Here is a 15,848-nt window from a genome sequence, read left to right as displayed (position 1 = left end):
TGACTTTACCAGCAGCCTGTGCAGGTCCCATTTTTAATGTAGTAATCGCTGCACACCAGAATTCTGGAGTTTTGTGAGTTTTTGGGCTCATTTGCATAAAAGTTTTTGCAACATTTTGAATTTTTTTATACGTCACTTAGTTCCATTTTGAAAATTGGGTGGAAGAGTGGGCACAGTTAGACTGTTGGATTGAGCTACATCAAATATTTAGTTGGAATTTAAAAAAATAAAAGGAAGGGTGTGGTATACAAGGTGGAGTATCATCGTGTGACAGTAGGATAGAGGTGGTGCATATCATAGTGACACAGACTCCAGCACAACTGACTTTCAAAATTTCCCTTGTGATAAATCTCCTGCATTGGGAGAAAAAAATTCTGTACAAGTCACATGAACCTTGAAAAGCTGCCAAATATATGGCTAGCACTTAGAACCAACTTAAGAGAGTTGCCCACTTGCTTATGAAATTTCTTATGTGTAATGGTATATGAAATGATGGCCTTCCACATAATAATCAGGTAATACAAGGTGTAGGGTGCACTCCACCACATTGTGTAAGTAGGGTCCAAATCCAGTGTATCAACAATAGGAAGGAGTTCCCAATTCCCAGTAGAATATATGTAATAATAGTGTTTATTCACATAGATAAAGTCGAGCGACGTTTCGGCCTCTCATATACGGCCTTCATCAGGCTCTATAACACACAAAGTGAAACACTAAGAGCCACAAGACATTCTACATTGTCTTTATTTAGTTGTATTTACTACTATAAGATTTGTGACAATAATGATTTTTGTATATATATGGATATTCATGTATTTGATTTTCATGTAGAATGTCTTGTGGCTCATAGTGTTTCACTTTGTTAATGTGTTATAGAGCCTGATGAAGATAAGATAAGATAAGATAATCCTTTAATAGTCCCACAGTGGGAAAATTTCAGTATGTTACAGCAGCATAGTAATACAGATACAGGATAGTACCCAGTAATGTATTACGGAAGTAGACACACAAAAGCTGAGAAGAGAAGATATACTAGGAGTCCACAGCTAAGGAACAGAAGAGAAAGAAGGAAGACTTCATAGTCATAATCATTAATTCTCTGTGCGGAGTGATCTTCGCTTGGACTGATGTAGATTATACAGCCTGGTCGCGGTTGGGAGGAAGGACTTGCGATAGCGCTCCTTCTCACACTTGGGGTGAAGCAGACGGTCACTTACAGTGCTGCCAAGTCCCATCAAGGTCTCATACATGGGGTGGGATTTAGTCTCCCGCATGGAGGTCACCACGGACGGTATCCTTCTGTCACCCACCACCTGTACTGGGTCCAGGGGGCTCCCCAGGACAGTGCTGGCCCTTCTGATCAGCCTGTCAAGTCTATTTCTGTCCCTGGTTGATATACTGCTTCCCCAGAAGGCCACACGGAAAAAGATGGCAGAAGCAACCACAGAGTTGAAAAAGGCCCTAAGAAGTGTCCCCTGGACTCCGAAGGCCCTCAGCCTCCTGAGCAGGTAGAGTCTGCTGTGGCCCTTTCTGTGCAGCGCCTCCAGGTGATCAGCCCAATCTAGTTTATTGTTGAGGAGCACGCCCAGATACTTATAGGTCCTGACTATCTCAATGCATGTCCTTGGATCTCCACCGGGGACGGAGCACTTCTCCGTTTGCTAAAGTCCACCACCATCTCCTTGGTCTTCCCAGCATTAATCCTGAGGTGATTCTGCTGACACCATTCAACAAAGTCCGTATATGAAAGACTGAAATGTCGCTTTACTTTATCTATGTGAATAAACACTATTATTTAATATACTCTACTGAGAATTGGGAAATCCTCCCCACATAATAATCATGCCCCCTTTTGTGCCACAACCTCCCACTTGACTATATGCTGCAAAACAACTGCTATTTTATGTTCATAAACGGTTAATATTCTCCTTTCTGACAGTGAAAGGCTGTGCATCATAAATCTTCTTACTCCAGTGCACCAGAGGGCAGGGGTTATAATTTTAGGAGCACAGACTGCCGGTTATTAAATCAGAAAGGGAATCAAAGAAGTTTATCCAGTCCTAGTGTTGAGGATGACCTGTGGGCTCCATTGGCTTCTAGGTCTGGTTACAGCTGCCACCACTGTGACCCCTATAGTTACGCCAAAGCATAAGACCTTACTATAGTTTTACATAGTATATAAATGTTTATGGCATTAGCCTGTCATATAATAAGTGTACATTTATTTCTTTGTTAAGCCAAGTAAGTTACTGAAGTATTTTCCTTCCACTTTTTAGACACAGACAGTTCAATCAAAGTGAGGATAAGTCTGATAGCCGGGCTAGGAGACAATGCGGTAAGATGGAAACCAACCAAATGCAAGAACGTGATCTAAGACCTTTTAATGTATAATGTACTGCAGAGTGATGTAGATATGGAATCCATTCAGGAAAATACATGATTGTGCTCCTTTTAGTTCAGAGCTAATGGCCTCTTACAATATATCACTACCACTAGGGTACAATGGCGGTATGGGTTTTATTGCATGCCCTGATACACAATTGAATTGTGTAAGAAAATTTTTTGAAATGTACATGATGTAGTTTCTTTTTTACCAAAATTATACATAAACTGTAAGTAAATACCTCAAAAATCAAAACAGAGAAAAAATAGGGATGTGGAAAATCCAAAAATAGGTATCTAAAACTAAATAACCTTTAGGGCTCGTTAACACGGGGGGCGGTGGGGCGGATTTTGGCACCAAGAGTGACGCGGGGAGCCGTCACTCTCAGGTCAAAACCCGCCTGCCACGACCATCGTGGTCGGGGATTCCCCATCCGGAGTCGGCTCAAATGAATGGGCCGACTTCAAGGTTGCTGCCGCCAGGTGGAAGCCGCGGCTCGAGGAGCCGCAGGATCCGCCTGAAGAAAGGGCAGCTCCATTGTATGGAGGCGGATTTTGAGGCGAAATCCGCCTCCTTGCCCCTGTGTGAACTAGCCCTTATTGATACAAGTGCTGACTGAGCTTTATTCTAACAGATTTTTTCTTTAACCTGACAGTACCAATGGGATGAGAGTGAGCTGAATCTGTTCAGGTCAACCATTGCTTATGCCATGTCAAAATACTTTGATACTGAGAAGAAACAGGAGATACAATTTTCGTAAGTATTATTTTTCAACTTTTGTTTTATTTTATTTCACTAACCTCTATCCTATGCACAATAGTAGTACAATATCCAAGTGGCAAAGTCCATATTTCATGGTCTATTCAATATTTCTGCTTTCATATGGGCAGACAATTACATATATATATACACTCACCGGCCACTTTATTAGGTACACCATGCTAGTAACGGGTTGGACCCCCTTTTGCCTTCAGAACTGCCTCAATTCTTCATGGCATAGATTCAACAAGGTGCTGGAAGCATTCCTCAGAGATTTTGGTCCATATTGACATGATGGCATCACACAGTTGCCGCAGATTTGTCGGCTGCACATCCATGATGCGAATCTCCCGTTCCACCACATCCCAAAGATGCTCTATTGGATTGAGATCTGGTGACTGTGGAGGCCATTGGAGTACAGTGAACTCATTGTCATGTTCAAGAAACCAGTCTGAGATGATTCCAGCTTTATGACATGGCGCATTATCCTGCTGAAAGTAGCCATCAGATGTTGGGTACATTGTGGTCATAAAGGGATGGACATGGTCAGTAACAATACTCAGGTAGGCTTTGGCGTTGCAACGATGCTCAATTGGTACCAAGGGGCCCAAAGAGTGCCAAGAAAATATTCCCCACACCATGACACCACCACCACCAGCCTGAACCGTTGATACAAGGCAGGATGGATCCATGCTTTCATGTTGTTGACGCCAAATTCTGACCCTACCATCCGAATGTCGCAGCAGAAATCGAGACTCATCAGACCAGGCAACGTTTTTCCAATCTTCAATTGTCCAATTTCGATGAGCTTGTGCAAATTGTAGCCTCAGTTTCCTGTTCTTAGCTGAAAGGAGTGGCACCCGGTGTGGTCTTCTGCTGCTGTAGCCCATCTGCCTCAAAGTTCGACGTACTGTGCGTTCAGAGATGCTCTTCTGGCTACCTTGGTTGTAACGGGTGGCTATTTGAGTCACTGTTGCCTTTCTATCAGCTCGAACCAGTCTGGCCATTCTCCTCTGACCTCTGGCATCAACAACGCATTTCCGCCCACAGAACTGCCGCTCACTGGATGTTTTTTCTTTTTCGGACCATTCTCTGTAAACCCTAGAGATGGTTGTGCGTGAAAATCCCAGTAGATCAGCAGTTTCTGAAATACTCAGACCAGCCCTTCTGGCACCAACAGCCATGCCACGTTCAAAGGCACTCAAATCACCTTTCTTCCCCATACTGATGCTCGGTTTGAACTGCAGGAGATTGTCTTGACCATGTCTACATGCCTAAATGCACTGAGTTGCCGCCATGTGATTGGCTGATTAGAAATTAAGTGTTAACGAGCAGTTGGACAGGTGTACCTAATAAAGTGGCCGTTGAGTGTAGATATGTTCTAAACCAGTTAGGAACTCACACTAGTTCCTAACTGGTATAGATTTCCATTCTGGCAGAGGAATAATTCATGAAGAGGCCACAAAATATTAATATAGTGGTCCCTCATATTAATGTGGTCTTAGGATCTTATATTTTCGCAATGCAATGGTTTTTGCTGGACAGTCCAACACATCAGCAGGGTCATACCATTAAGTGCATATGACTGGCTGACTAGTAGCGCCTCTCTACAGTATAGTGCAGTACTACATGTTTTTTACTAGTTTCACCTGTGCCAGGATGAACTATTCTTTTTGACACCGGGTAAGAGCAACTCCATGTTATTTTTCAGGTGCACTGTGTACACATTTCAGGACCCTAAATGTGTAAGAATGCATTGTATCTATATTAGTTATCTGAAATTTTTAAAATCTTTTTTGGTAATATTATGGGGGTCTTCATAAGCACTTACAAGTTTTCCATAGAGTTATGGTCTCAACTTACAATTGCTGTCCCATAACGAATTAAAGGGGTATTCCCATCTCATGGATTCTATCTATACTGGTAGCTTATGTGAAATGATGTGTTTTCCTAAATATATTGCTTTAGGAATACTGTTTTGTTTGCCTGCTGCGTGACCTTATTCCTCCCATTGTATACACAGCATTGCAATAACCACAGACCTGTGAGATAGGACAAGTGACATCACTTACTCACTGCTCTGCCGGCAGGACAATCAGTTCAGCTAATTGCAATTTGCTGATAAAGTCCGGTCTGTTATCTCTCTATGTAAACACACAGATAACACTGAGCCTGTTCAGTACAAGCATGTGCATATTATCTGCTCTGTATTAGTACTGTGATACTTCAATGTCCTGTTCAGCAAGGGAGGGAGGCGGAGGGGAGAATACAGGAAGTGAGAAGAAAAGACAGCAGGCAAACTGCTGAAACACTGAGATGGGAAAACCCATTTAATATTGTAACCTGAGAGACCGCTATACTAATCTTACCAATCCTTTGCTGCTCTATCCCAACACTTTCAAGGGACCCCATTACTCTCCATAATTCTGGGTTCCTCTTAACACTATTGGTTGTAGCCGGTCACTGCTGTGGCCACTGACTGGTTGAGCAGCCACATTTCCATGTCAAGAGGATCCAGGAAGTACAAAGACCCTCTGGGGATCCATGAAGTAGAGGAGTGGGAGTGGCAGAGGATTGGTGTCGGGGTATTCATTTTTTAGTTTTCTTTTAATAATTCAGAACCTTCTTTAAATAAAGACCTACTACCCGGACATCCTTCTTTATTTCTAACATCACATAAGGCAAAGGACATTAAGCTTATGCTGTTTAAAAAATTATATGAAAATTGTAAAAATGTATTTAAAAAAATGAGCAATAGTAGTTATATGAACAAATTTATTACTTTTTTCTTTTTCTATAGAAATGAAGATGTCCATATTTTCAACGTAACCAAAAGAATATCCTTCTATTTTTATGTCACAATGCCTAAGGAAATTGGAAAGATAATACCGAAATCTGATGTGGAACAAGCTGTTCGGTAAAGGCAATTTTTTTTATAGTTTGGTTCAGGGCAAGATTTAGGATAGTGGGGACCTACCTACTCTACCTCTGGAATCCAGACTCTACTTGATCTCCTATCACAGATATAATGTATATACTGTAAAAGAGGTGGATACCGATTTCGTGGCCCTTTTCACTGAAGCCAATGGGAGCTATGAAAAAAAAAGAGCCTGCAACTCCCTTAGACCTTAAGGGGGTAATCCAAGGACTTAAAATTAATGTGATCAGGATTTATGATCGGACCCAGCCCACATCCCCTGGTTTGCTCGGCCTCCTCCTTCCCATTTCCACAGGATATGGGTGTGATATGGGTACAGGCTTTACCCCTTGAAATAAGAGAAGTACCCCTTTGCGACTAAATAGGATCACAGAATGGTCATCTAGGTGGGTATTAGAATTCCCTTATGTTTCCATAGTAGAAGACCTCATGTCATGTGCTCCACATTTTGGAAATATACTACTAGATTGGGGCATTGTGGGCAAACAAGTACAGTAAAGTCAATAGACAGAATTGTGGATGGAGAATGTAATGTCCAACCAAACTTATAACCCTGAAATGTATCTACCTGGCTATGACAGTGGTCAACGATATTTGCTTAGTTTCAGTGGCCAGAATTCATGCGACCAGGTATCTTTTAAGATCACTAAGTTAATTCCTAAATACGTATATATGAAGCAATAATAATGATCTGCTTTATCAACAGGATGTCGAGAGGACGTATCAATAGTGCTTTCCACCTCAATGATGACTCTCTGGAATTTCTGGGGATTGCACCAACATTTGCAGCCCCGTCTGGACAATCTGTTGAAGGGTGGTTAATAGTTTTCGGTGTAGTCGTTGGGATTCTACTTATTGCTCTTGTTACTCTTCTTGTGCTTGGCCAACGGGACAAGAAAAAGTAAGTTGATGTATTATATTAATGAAAGCACAGTATTCGCACTGGAATAAGTTTTTTATCCAGAGTAATTTTGATATTGTATCCTGAATATTTCATGCCCTCAATTTGGAGATGCAATTTATAAGGGTTGTAGGAGAAACTGCCAGGTAATTTTTGTTTCTGTATCTGGGAGCAGGATATGTTAGAAAGAGAAGCTGCTGTTATATATAGTGTTGTATGATAAAGGAGAGAAGCTGAGCTGTGTGACATATAGTGTTATATGATACAGGGGGAGAAGCTGAGCTCTGTGATATATAGGGTTATATGATAGAGGGAGAGAAGCTGAGCTCTGTTATATATAGTGTTGTATGATAAAGGAGAGAAGCTGAGCTCTGTGATATATAGGGTTATATGATAGAGGGGAGAAGCTGAGCTCTGTGATATATAGGGTTATATGATAAAGGAGAGAAGCTGAGCTGTGTGATATATAGGGTTATATGATAGAGGGACAGAAGCTGAGCTATGTGATATATATGGTTATATGATAGAGGAGAGAAGCCGTGCTCTGTGATATATAGGGTTATATGATAGATGAGAAATGCTGAGCTCTGTGATATATAGGGTTATAATATAGAGGATAGAAGCTGAGCTCTGTGATATATAGGGTTATATTATATATGGAGAGAAGCCGAGCTCTGTGATATATAGGGTTATATAATAGAGGAAAGAAGCTGTGCTATGTGATATATAGTGTTATATGATAGAAGAGAGAAGCTGAGCTCTGTGATATATAAGGTTATATGATAGAGGAGAGGAGCTGAGCTCTGTGATGTATAAGGTTATATGATAGAGGAGAGAAGCTGAACTCTGTGATATATAGTGTTATATGATAGAGGAGAGAAGCTGAGCTCTGTGATATATTGGGTTATATGATAGAGGAGAGAAGCTGTGCTCTGTGATATATAGGGTTATACGATAGAGGGGTAGAAGCTGAGCTCTGTGATATATAGGTTTATATGATGGAGGAGAGAAGCTGAGCGCTGTGACATATAGGGTTATATGATAGAGGAGAGAAGCTGAGCTCTGTGATATATAGGGTTATATGATAGAGGGAGAGAAGCTGAGCTCTGTGATATATAGGGTTATATGATAGAGGGAGAGAAGCTGAGCTCTGTGGTATATAGGATTATATGACAGAGGGAGAGAAGCTGAGCTCTGTGATATATAGGGTTATATGATAGAGGGAGAGAAGCTGAGCTCTGTGATATATAGGATTATATGATAGAGGGAGAGAAGCTGAGGTCTGTGATATATAGGGTTTTATGATAGAGGAGAGAAGCTGAGCTCTGTGATATATAGGGTTATATGATAGAGGAGAGAAGCTGAGCTCTGTGATATATAGGGTTATATGATAGAGGAGAGAAGCTGAGCTCTGTGATATATAGGGTTTTATGATAGAGGAGAGAAGCTGAGCTCTGTGATATATACAGGGTTATATGATAGAGGAGAGAAGCTGAGCTCTGTGATATATAGGATTATATGATAGAGTAGAGAAGCTGAGCTCTGTGATATATAGGGTTATATGATAGAGGAGAGAAGCTGAGCTCTGTGATATATAGGGTTATATGATAGAGGAGAGAAGCTTAGCTCTGTGATATGTAGGATTATATGATAGAGTAGAGAAGCTGAGCTCTGTGATATATAGGGTTATATGATAGAGGAGAGAAGCTGAGCTCTGTGATATATAGGGTTATATAATAGAGGGAGAGAAGCTGAGCTCTGTGATATATAGGGTTATATGATAGAGGGGGAGAAGCTGAGCTCTGTGATATATAGGGTTATATGATAGAGGGAGAGAAGCTGAGCTCTGTGATATATAGGGTTATATGATAGAGGGAGAAAAGCTGAGCTCTGTGATATATAGGGCTATATGATAGAGAGAGAGAGAAGGTGAGCTCTGTGATATATAGGGTTATATGATAGAGGAGAGAAGCTGAGCACTGTGATATATAGGGTTATATGATAGAGGAGAGAAGCTGAGCTATGTGATATATAGGGTTATATGATAGAGGAGAGAAGCTGAGCTCTGTGATATATAGGGTTATATGATAGAGGAGAGAAGCTGAGTTCTGTGATATATAGGGTTATATGATAGAGGAGAGAAGCTGAGCACTGTGATATATAGGGTTATATGACAGAGGGAGAGAAGCTGAGCTCTGTGATATATAGGGTTATATGATAGAGGAGAGAAGCTGAGCTCTGTGATATATAGGGTTATATGATAGAGAGAGAGAAGGTGAGCTCTGTGATATATAGGGTTATATGATGGAGGGAGAGAAGCTGAGCTCTGTGATATATAGGGTTATATGATAGAGGAGAGAAGCTGAGCTATGTGATATATAGGGTTATATGATAGAGGAGAGAAGCTGAGCTCTGTGATATATAGGGTTATATGATAGAGGAGAGAAGCTGAGCTCTGTGATATATAGGGTTATATGATAGAGGAGAGAAACTGAGCACTGTGATATATAGGGTTATATGATAGAGGGAGAGAAGCTGAGCTCTGTGATATATAGGGTTATATGATAGAGGAGAGAAGCTGAGCTCTGTGATATATAGGGTTATATGATAGAGAGAGAGAAGGTGAGCTCTGTGATATATAGGGTTATATGATAGAGGGAGAAAAGCTGAGCTCTGTGATATATAGGGCTATATGATAGAGAGAGAGAGAAGGTGAGCTCTGTGATATATAGGGTTATATGATAGAGGAGAGAAGCTGAGCACTGTGATATATAGGGTTATATGATAGAGGAGAGAAGCTGAGCTATGTGATATATAGGGTTATATGATAGAGGAGAGAAGCTGAGCTCTGTGATATATAGGGTTATATGATAGAGGAGAGAAGCTGAGTTCTGTGATATATAGGGTTATATGATAGAGGAGAGAAGCTGAGCACTGTGATATATAGGGTTATATGACAGAGGGAGAGAAGCTGAGCTCTGTGATATATAGGGTTATATGATAGAGGAGAGAAGCTGAGCTCTGTGATATATAGGGTTATATGATAGAGAGAGAGAAGGTGAGCTCTGTGATATATAGGGTTATATGATGGAGGGAGAGAAGCTGAGCTCTGTGATATATAGGGTTATATGATAGAGGAGAGAAGCTGAGCTATGTGATATATAGGGTTATATGATAGAGGAGAGAAGCTGAGCTCTGTGATATATAGGGTTATATGATAGAGGAGAGAAGCTGAGCTCTGTGATATATAGGGTTATATGATAGAGGAGAGAAACTGAGCACTGTGATATATAGGGTTATATGATAGAGGGAGAGAAGCTGAGCTCTGTGATATATAGGGTTATATGATAGGGGAGAGAAGCTGAGCTCTGTGATATATAGGGTTATATGATAGAGAGAGAGAAGGTGAGCTCTGTGATATATAGGGTTATATGATAGAGGGAGAGAAGCTGGACTCTGTGATATATAGGGTTATATGATAGAGGAGAGAAGCTGAGCTATGTGATATATAGGGTTATATGATAGAGGAGAGAAGCTGAGCTCTGTGATATATAGGGTTATATGATAGAGGAGAGAAGCTGAGCTCTGTGATATATAGGGTTATATGATAGAGGAGAGAAGCTGAGCACTGTGATATATAGGGTTATATGATAGAGGGAGAGAAGCTGAGCTCTGTGATATATAGGGTTATATGATAGATGAGAGAAGCTGAGCTATGTGATATATAGGGTTATATGATAGAGGAGAGAAGCTGAGCTCTGTGATATATAGGGTTATATAATAGAGGGAGAGAAGCTGAGCTCTGTGATATATAGGTGGCTAGAACACTTAGGACTGGCAACAAGAGTCTTCTTACAACTTTCCGATCCACGTTGGGGAACATGCTACTGGGGGGTAATCGAAGGTAGAATTAAGTTTGGCAGATACTGGAGAAGGAGAGTTTGCTATATTGGGTGATAAGCTGTCCCAGGTGGGGGGTTGTGGGGGCTTCTTAGTGTATTTCTTTGTAACCTAATCCTGTTATTATTCTATTGTTAGATTCTATATACTTTATGTTGTCTCAATAAAGTGTTGCTTGTTAAAAAATAATTCCCTGTGTTTCCTAAAGGAAAAGAAAAGCTGATCGAGAAAAACAGCTCCAGTCTGAGAGTTTGGTTGAGAACAAGCCTGAAGATGAATGCAGTATTCCAGTAGTAACTAGTGAGACTGAGGGGAAACAGAATAAAGCCTATGAAGAAGAAGAACCTCAGACAGCGTTCTAGGACATTTAGCTACTTGGAGACATTAACCTTTTCTATAGAAAGTGGTTTAAAGATTATCAAGCATCTGCCATCCTCATCTTTACCTGTATGTAACCAACTATGGCCGATCTACTTAAGGCAATATGCTCCGAGATAGAGGAACCACTGGAAGAACATTGACTGAAGATGCCGTATCCGAAAAGCGGGCATTGAATTACCATACTGCCAGGAATGTTTGAGAACTTGAATCATTTTATCTTAGGCCACCTCATCAGGTACAAGCCAAGACACCCTGAAGAGCACCCTTTAAAGGGAGTGCCAACAGACCCAGCACATTATCCCAGCTCCTCAGATAGATAGGTTAGGGTCACCTGAATCGAGCAGTGTTTTCCAATTGGTGACTCTATTGCCGAGATATTAAAGTTTTTGTTCATTTGCAAATGAGCTCTTTGGACCAATAAGGGCGTAACCATTGCTCCATATAAATCATTTGCATTTGGACTAAAACCTTGATATCTTAGTTGTGGAGACACCAATGTGGAGACCTTAACCTATCTATCTGCAGAGCTGGGTTGATATGCTAGGGCCAGGGGACACTCCCTTTAAGGATGGCTATCATTCCACTGTGCTGATACAATATTCCATGTTATATATACACAATTTATCAATTTCTATAAGATTCATTGTTTACTTGTATATAAAGATAAGTTCGCAAAAGACAAAAAAAAATTCAGAAATTTTCACTACTAAAAATCAGTTCCATGTATTCGAATGGTTTCGCTTCTGCAGTCAGACATCAGGACGATGCCACCAATCTCCATGTGCGAATACACCTTAAGTATCAAATCCCAGGTTCACTGTTATTTCATTTTAGATGTGACATCTTTACCTCACCTTTATTCCTAAATTAAATAAACCCAATAATTCACTTTTTCTTATTGTGGTTTTTTATAAAGTTTCCATGCATTGTTCAAGTTGTATTAGAAAGATGTATTATTTCCACTGATGTGTGTACAAACAATCTGTAGATTCCTGAATGAGTGGTATCCATTTTAGGAAACCTCAGATAAAGTATTGGTTGGTTCATTGGCTATATCTATGTTGGATAAGTGGTGGTTGGGTTTTGTTTGTGAAGACAAGGCTAGGAGGTGGATTAAGGTCTAATACACATTAAAGGGGTATTCCCACCTCACATACTCACCAGTCTTCACTGCTGTAAAATCTTCTTTCTTCCTGGTTTCTTGCATCATTTGGTGGGCGGGGTTTCACATGCAACCTGCCATTTAGCTCTGCCCCCAAATTCACGTGTAGCTCCGCCCGCCCGCCCATATTGGACTATGAAGTACAGGCAGCAGCAACTCCATTCTGTGTTACATACAGACACTGCCTGTCTCTGCCATAATGAACACAATTGAATTAGCTAGCCTGATAACTGGGAGAACAGAAGAAATGAAAGCAGCTCCTCTCCCCTATCTGATAGCAGGAAGCTAGGTCACCTGGTGTAGACACAGGAATAGCTAGATACACAGGCTCGCTCCCTGCACTTAGTCCCTCCCCCCTGAGAGCAGCAGATACATCACTTGACTTTTGAGCAGATAAGTCAGGGCTGTGTCAACAATGAATTGAATAAAGTAAGATAGTGGACAAACAAAGCAGCTTTGCTGAAGCAATGTATTTAGGAAAAGTCTTACATCCACATTAACAAGCAGTATAGATAGGATCCTTGTGATGGGACAACCCCTTTAAGTATGTCATGGATGCGTTTTGTCTGGAGCTGGTATTTCTATGTTTGGATCCATTAAAAGAGGCTTTAGCGGAACTTTCGATCCCCGTCCTCCTGACTACTAGAGTACCCAGCGATCAGGCCCCTAGCGCTCAGACACGTATGCATAGGCGAAAAGTGTCCATAATGGCACAACCCCTTTAAGAACCTGCACAGAGAGTTTCACCGTGCTTATTGGTTAGTATTGCTGTTTTGCACAGGCAGGTTCTTAGAGGAAATCTTCACCTGATGACTAGTCAGGACCAATGTCTATAAGTGTCCTTGCACTTCCAACTATCTGTCCCTGATCTTTCATTTCCTCTCCTCCTTTTGCACTTCCCCTCTTTGATACTCCACTCTCTTTCTTGGATCTTTTTTTTTCATGCAGCAGGACTCTCAGGCCGCTACTCTCTTGATCTCTTACTTCATCTTTGATATTTGGTCCCTGCTGTCTTTCGAGATGAGGCCTGAGGGCTCCTTTGTCCAACATCTCTGGATCTCTCACAGACTGAAGAGATGTAGCAGAGCTGAGTGTACGCTGAACCCTGCTGCACACTCAGCTCAGCGGTTCTTGTCGGCGTCTGAATGAAAAGGGCCTGTTTGGTAGGATACCCAGGAAGACCCCACTTCTTACCCAGAGACATAAAAAAGCCAGGCTGGAGTTTGCCAAAACTTACCTGTGTTAAATATTATATTTACAATATTCTCTAGCAGACATGGGGTTAACACTCTACTGACATCATATTTGTTATATTCTGGGAACATGGGTGTGGTTAGAGTACACCATAGTAGACATCTCCTTACATAGCTGTAAGATGGAAGGTAACACCCCCTCTCATGAATATAAATGAGTGACAGACACACACGTCGGGGTCATCGTCATCCATGAGGGAGATCCATGGGGAATCTATGGCAGGTCTATCTGCTATCCCTCTCTGTCATCCTGGACAAGATGTCGTGAATATCCCAGATGACCAGACCAGATGAACGAGCATGAACCAAGCTGTAACTACAAGATATCCAGATGATTTAACTTATCTGAAGATGTAAGCTATTGACATTGACTGATATGTGTGCTATTTTGGACATTTTCCCTGTTCCTGTGTTTTCCTTCAAGATATTAATAAACCCATACACTGATTTATAACAAGCTGACTTCTTCCTATTGTGGATAAGGCCTACAACACGTCACACAAGTCTCACCCGCAAATACAAGATATTTAACAACCTGAGAAAGCCAAACATGTTTTGGAAGAATGTTCTCTGGTCAGATGAGACAAAAGTAGAGCTTTTTGTGAAAAGGCATCAACATAGAATTTACAGGAAAAAAAGAGGCCTTCAAAGAACACGGTCCCTACAGTCAAACATGGCGGAGGTTCCCTGATGTTTTGGGGTTGCTTTGCTGCCTCTGGCATTGGACTGCTTGACCGTGTGCATGGCATTATGAAGTCTGACGACTACCAACAAATTGTGCAGCATAATGTAGGGCCCAGTGTGAGAAAGCTGGGTCTCCCTCAGAGGTCATGGGTCTTCCAGCAGGACAATGACCCAAAACACATTTCAGGTCAGCACTAGAAAATGGTTTGAGAGAAAGCACTGGAGACTTGTAAAGTGGCAGCAATGAGTCCAGACCTGAATCCCATAGAACACCTGTGGGGGAGAGATCTCTTGATGGCAGTTTGGAGAAGGCCCCCTTCACATCTCAGGGACCTGGAGCAGTTTGCCAAAGAAGAATGGTCTAAAATTCCAGCAGAAGAAACTCATTGATGGTTACCGGGAGCGGTTGTGCGCAGTTATTTTGTCTAAAGGTTGTGCTACCAAGTATTAGGCTGAGGGGGCCAATACTTTTGTCCGGCCCATTTTTGGAGTTTTGTGTAAAATGATCAATGATTTGCCTTTTTTTTTCATTCTCTTTTGTGTTTTTTCATTGCAAGCAAAATAAATGAAGATATTAATACCAAAGAGTTTGTGCTTGCAATCATTTTCTGGAAGAACACAAGTATTATCTGACGGAATTGCAGGGGAGCCAATACTCTTGGCCAACACTGTACACTCATCATTTTACACCCTTCAGGTTTCCAAAGGAACAGATGATGATAGTGTGTACAATGCCTAATACTTACCTTGGATTGACCTTCGGTTACCTGTACGGGTGTGTATGAGATTTGGCAAGCTCTTATACTCTTTCATTTATTAATCCAGTCACTCCCTGTTTTAATGGAAAGGTATAGCCGAATGTCCTTGCCTAAACTGGGAATAGCCCTAAGATGTTCTGTATGATGATATCTTATGTAGGTTCATGAATTATATCACTTATTATAGTTCATGGATTGCACAGATACAGGGAAATTCAGGTTCAATTTCTAGAGAGATATAACGGATAAAATGGTACAGTTTGTATGGCTGCATGGGTCCATCAGGGTGGATTTATTAAAAAAGGAACACCAGTTTTGTGGCACAAAAGTGGTGCATTTTTGGCACACGGTTAAGTGTGACATTTTGTCTTCTGAACTGTTTGCATCTTTTTAGGAATCTGGGAGGAGAAGGGCAGATTTCGGTTAAGGCCCCACGGGACGTCCCGCAGCAATAAAGTGCTACAGGAAAAACTGTGGCAGCAACGCATCGTGGTTCATCCTGCAGCGCTTCAAACAGAAAGTTTGCAGAGTTTTCCTCCGTGGACTTTCTGTTACAATTATACTATGGGGAAACCGCCAGCATTTCCGTAGATATAATTGATATGCTGCGATTTCCAAAACCGTGCCGGTTTTTACCACAAAGTGGCCATGAGATTGGCTTGAATCCCATCTACTTTGCCTGTACTGTACAATGGTGTGATTTTTCCCGCGGTGTTTCCGCCACAGGCC

General features: G+C 41.3%; 1 protein-coding gene across 1 annotated transcript in view; it reads left to right on the top strand.

The window, feature by feature from the left end:
- ACE2 (angiotensin converting enzyme 2) overlaps positions 1-12,155 on the top strand; it is a 35,162-nt gene extending 23,007 nt beyond the window's left edge. Inside the window, exons 14-18 of the mRNA XM_075263665.1 lie at positions 2,277-2,335; positions 3,039-3,139; positions 5,943-6,059; positions 6,787-6,981; positions 11,090-12,155. Of these exons, the coding sequence (XP_075119766.1) occupies positions 2,277-2,335; positions 3,039-3,139; positions 5,943-6,059; positions 6,787-6,981; positions 11,090-11,243 (626 nt within the window). The 3' untranslated portion in view covers positions 11,244-12,155. The remainder of the gene's footprint in view (positions 1-2,276; positions 2,336-3,038; positions 3,140-5,942; positions 6,060-6,786; positions 6,982-11,089) is intronic.
- The last annotated feature ends 3,693 nt before the right edge of the window (positions 12,156-15,848 follow it).

The sequence above is a fragment of the Leptodactylus fuscus genome, chromosome 2 (assembly GCF_031893055.1).
Source record: "Leptodactylus fuscus isolate aLepFus1 chromosome 2, aLepFus1.hap2, whole genome shotgun sequence".
NCBI classification, from domain to species: Eukaryota; Metazoa; Chordata; class Amphibia; order Anura; family Leptodactylidae; genus Leptodactylus; species Leptodactylus fuscus.
This window is presented reverse-complemented; position numbering and strand designations above follow the sequence as displayed.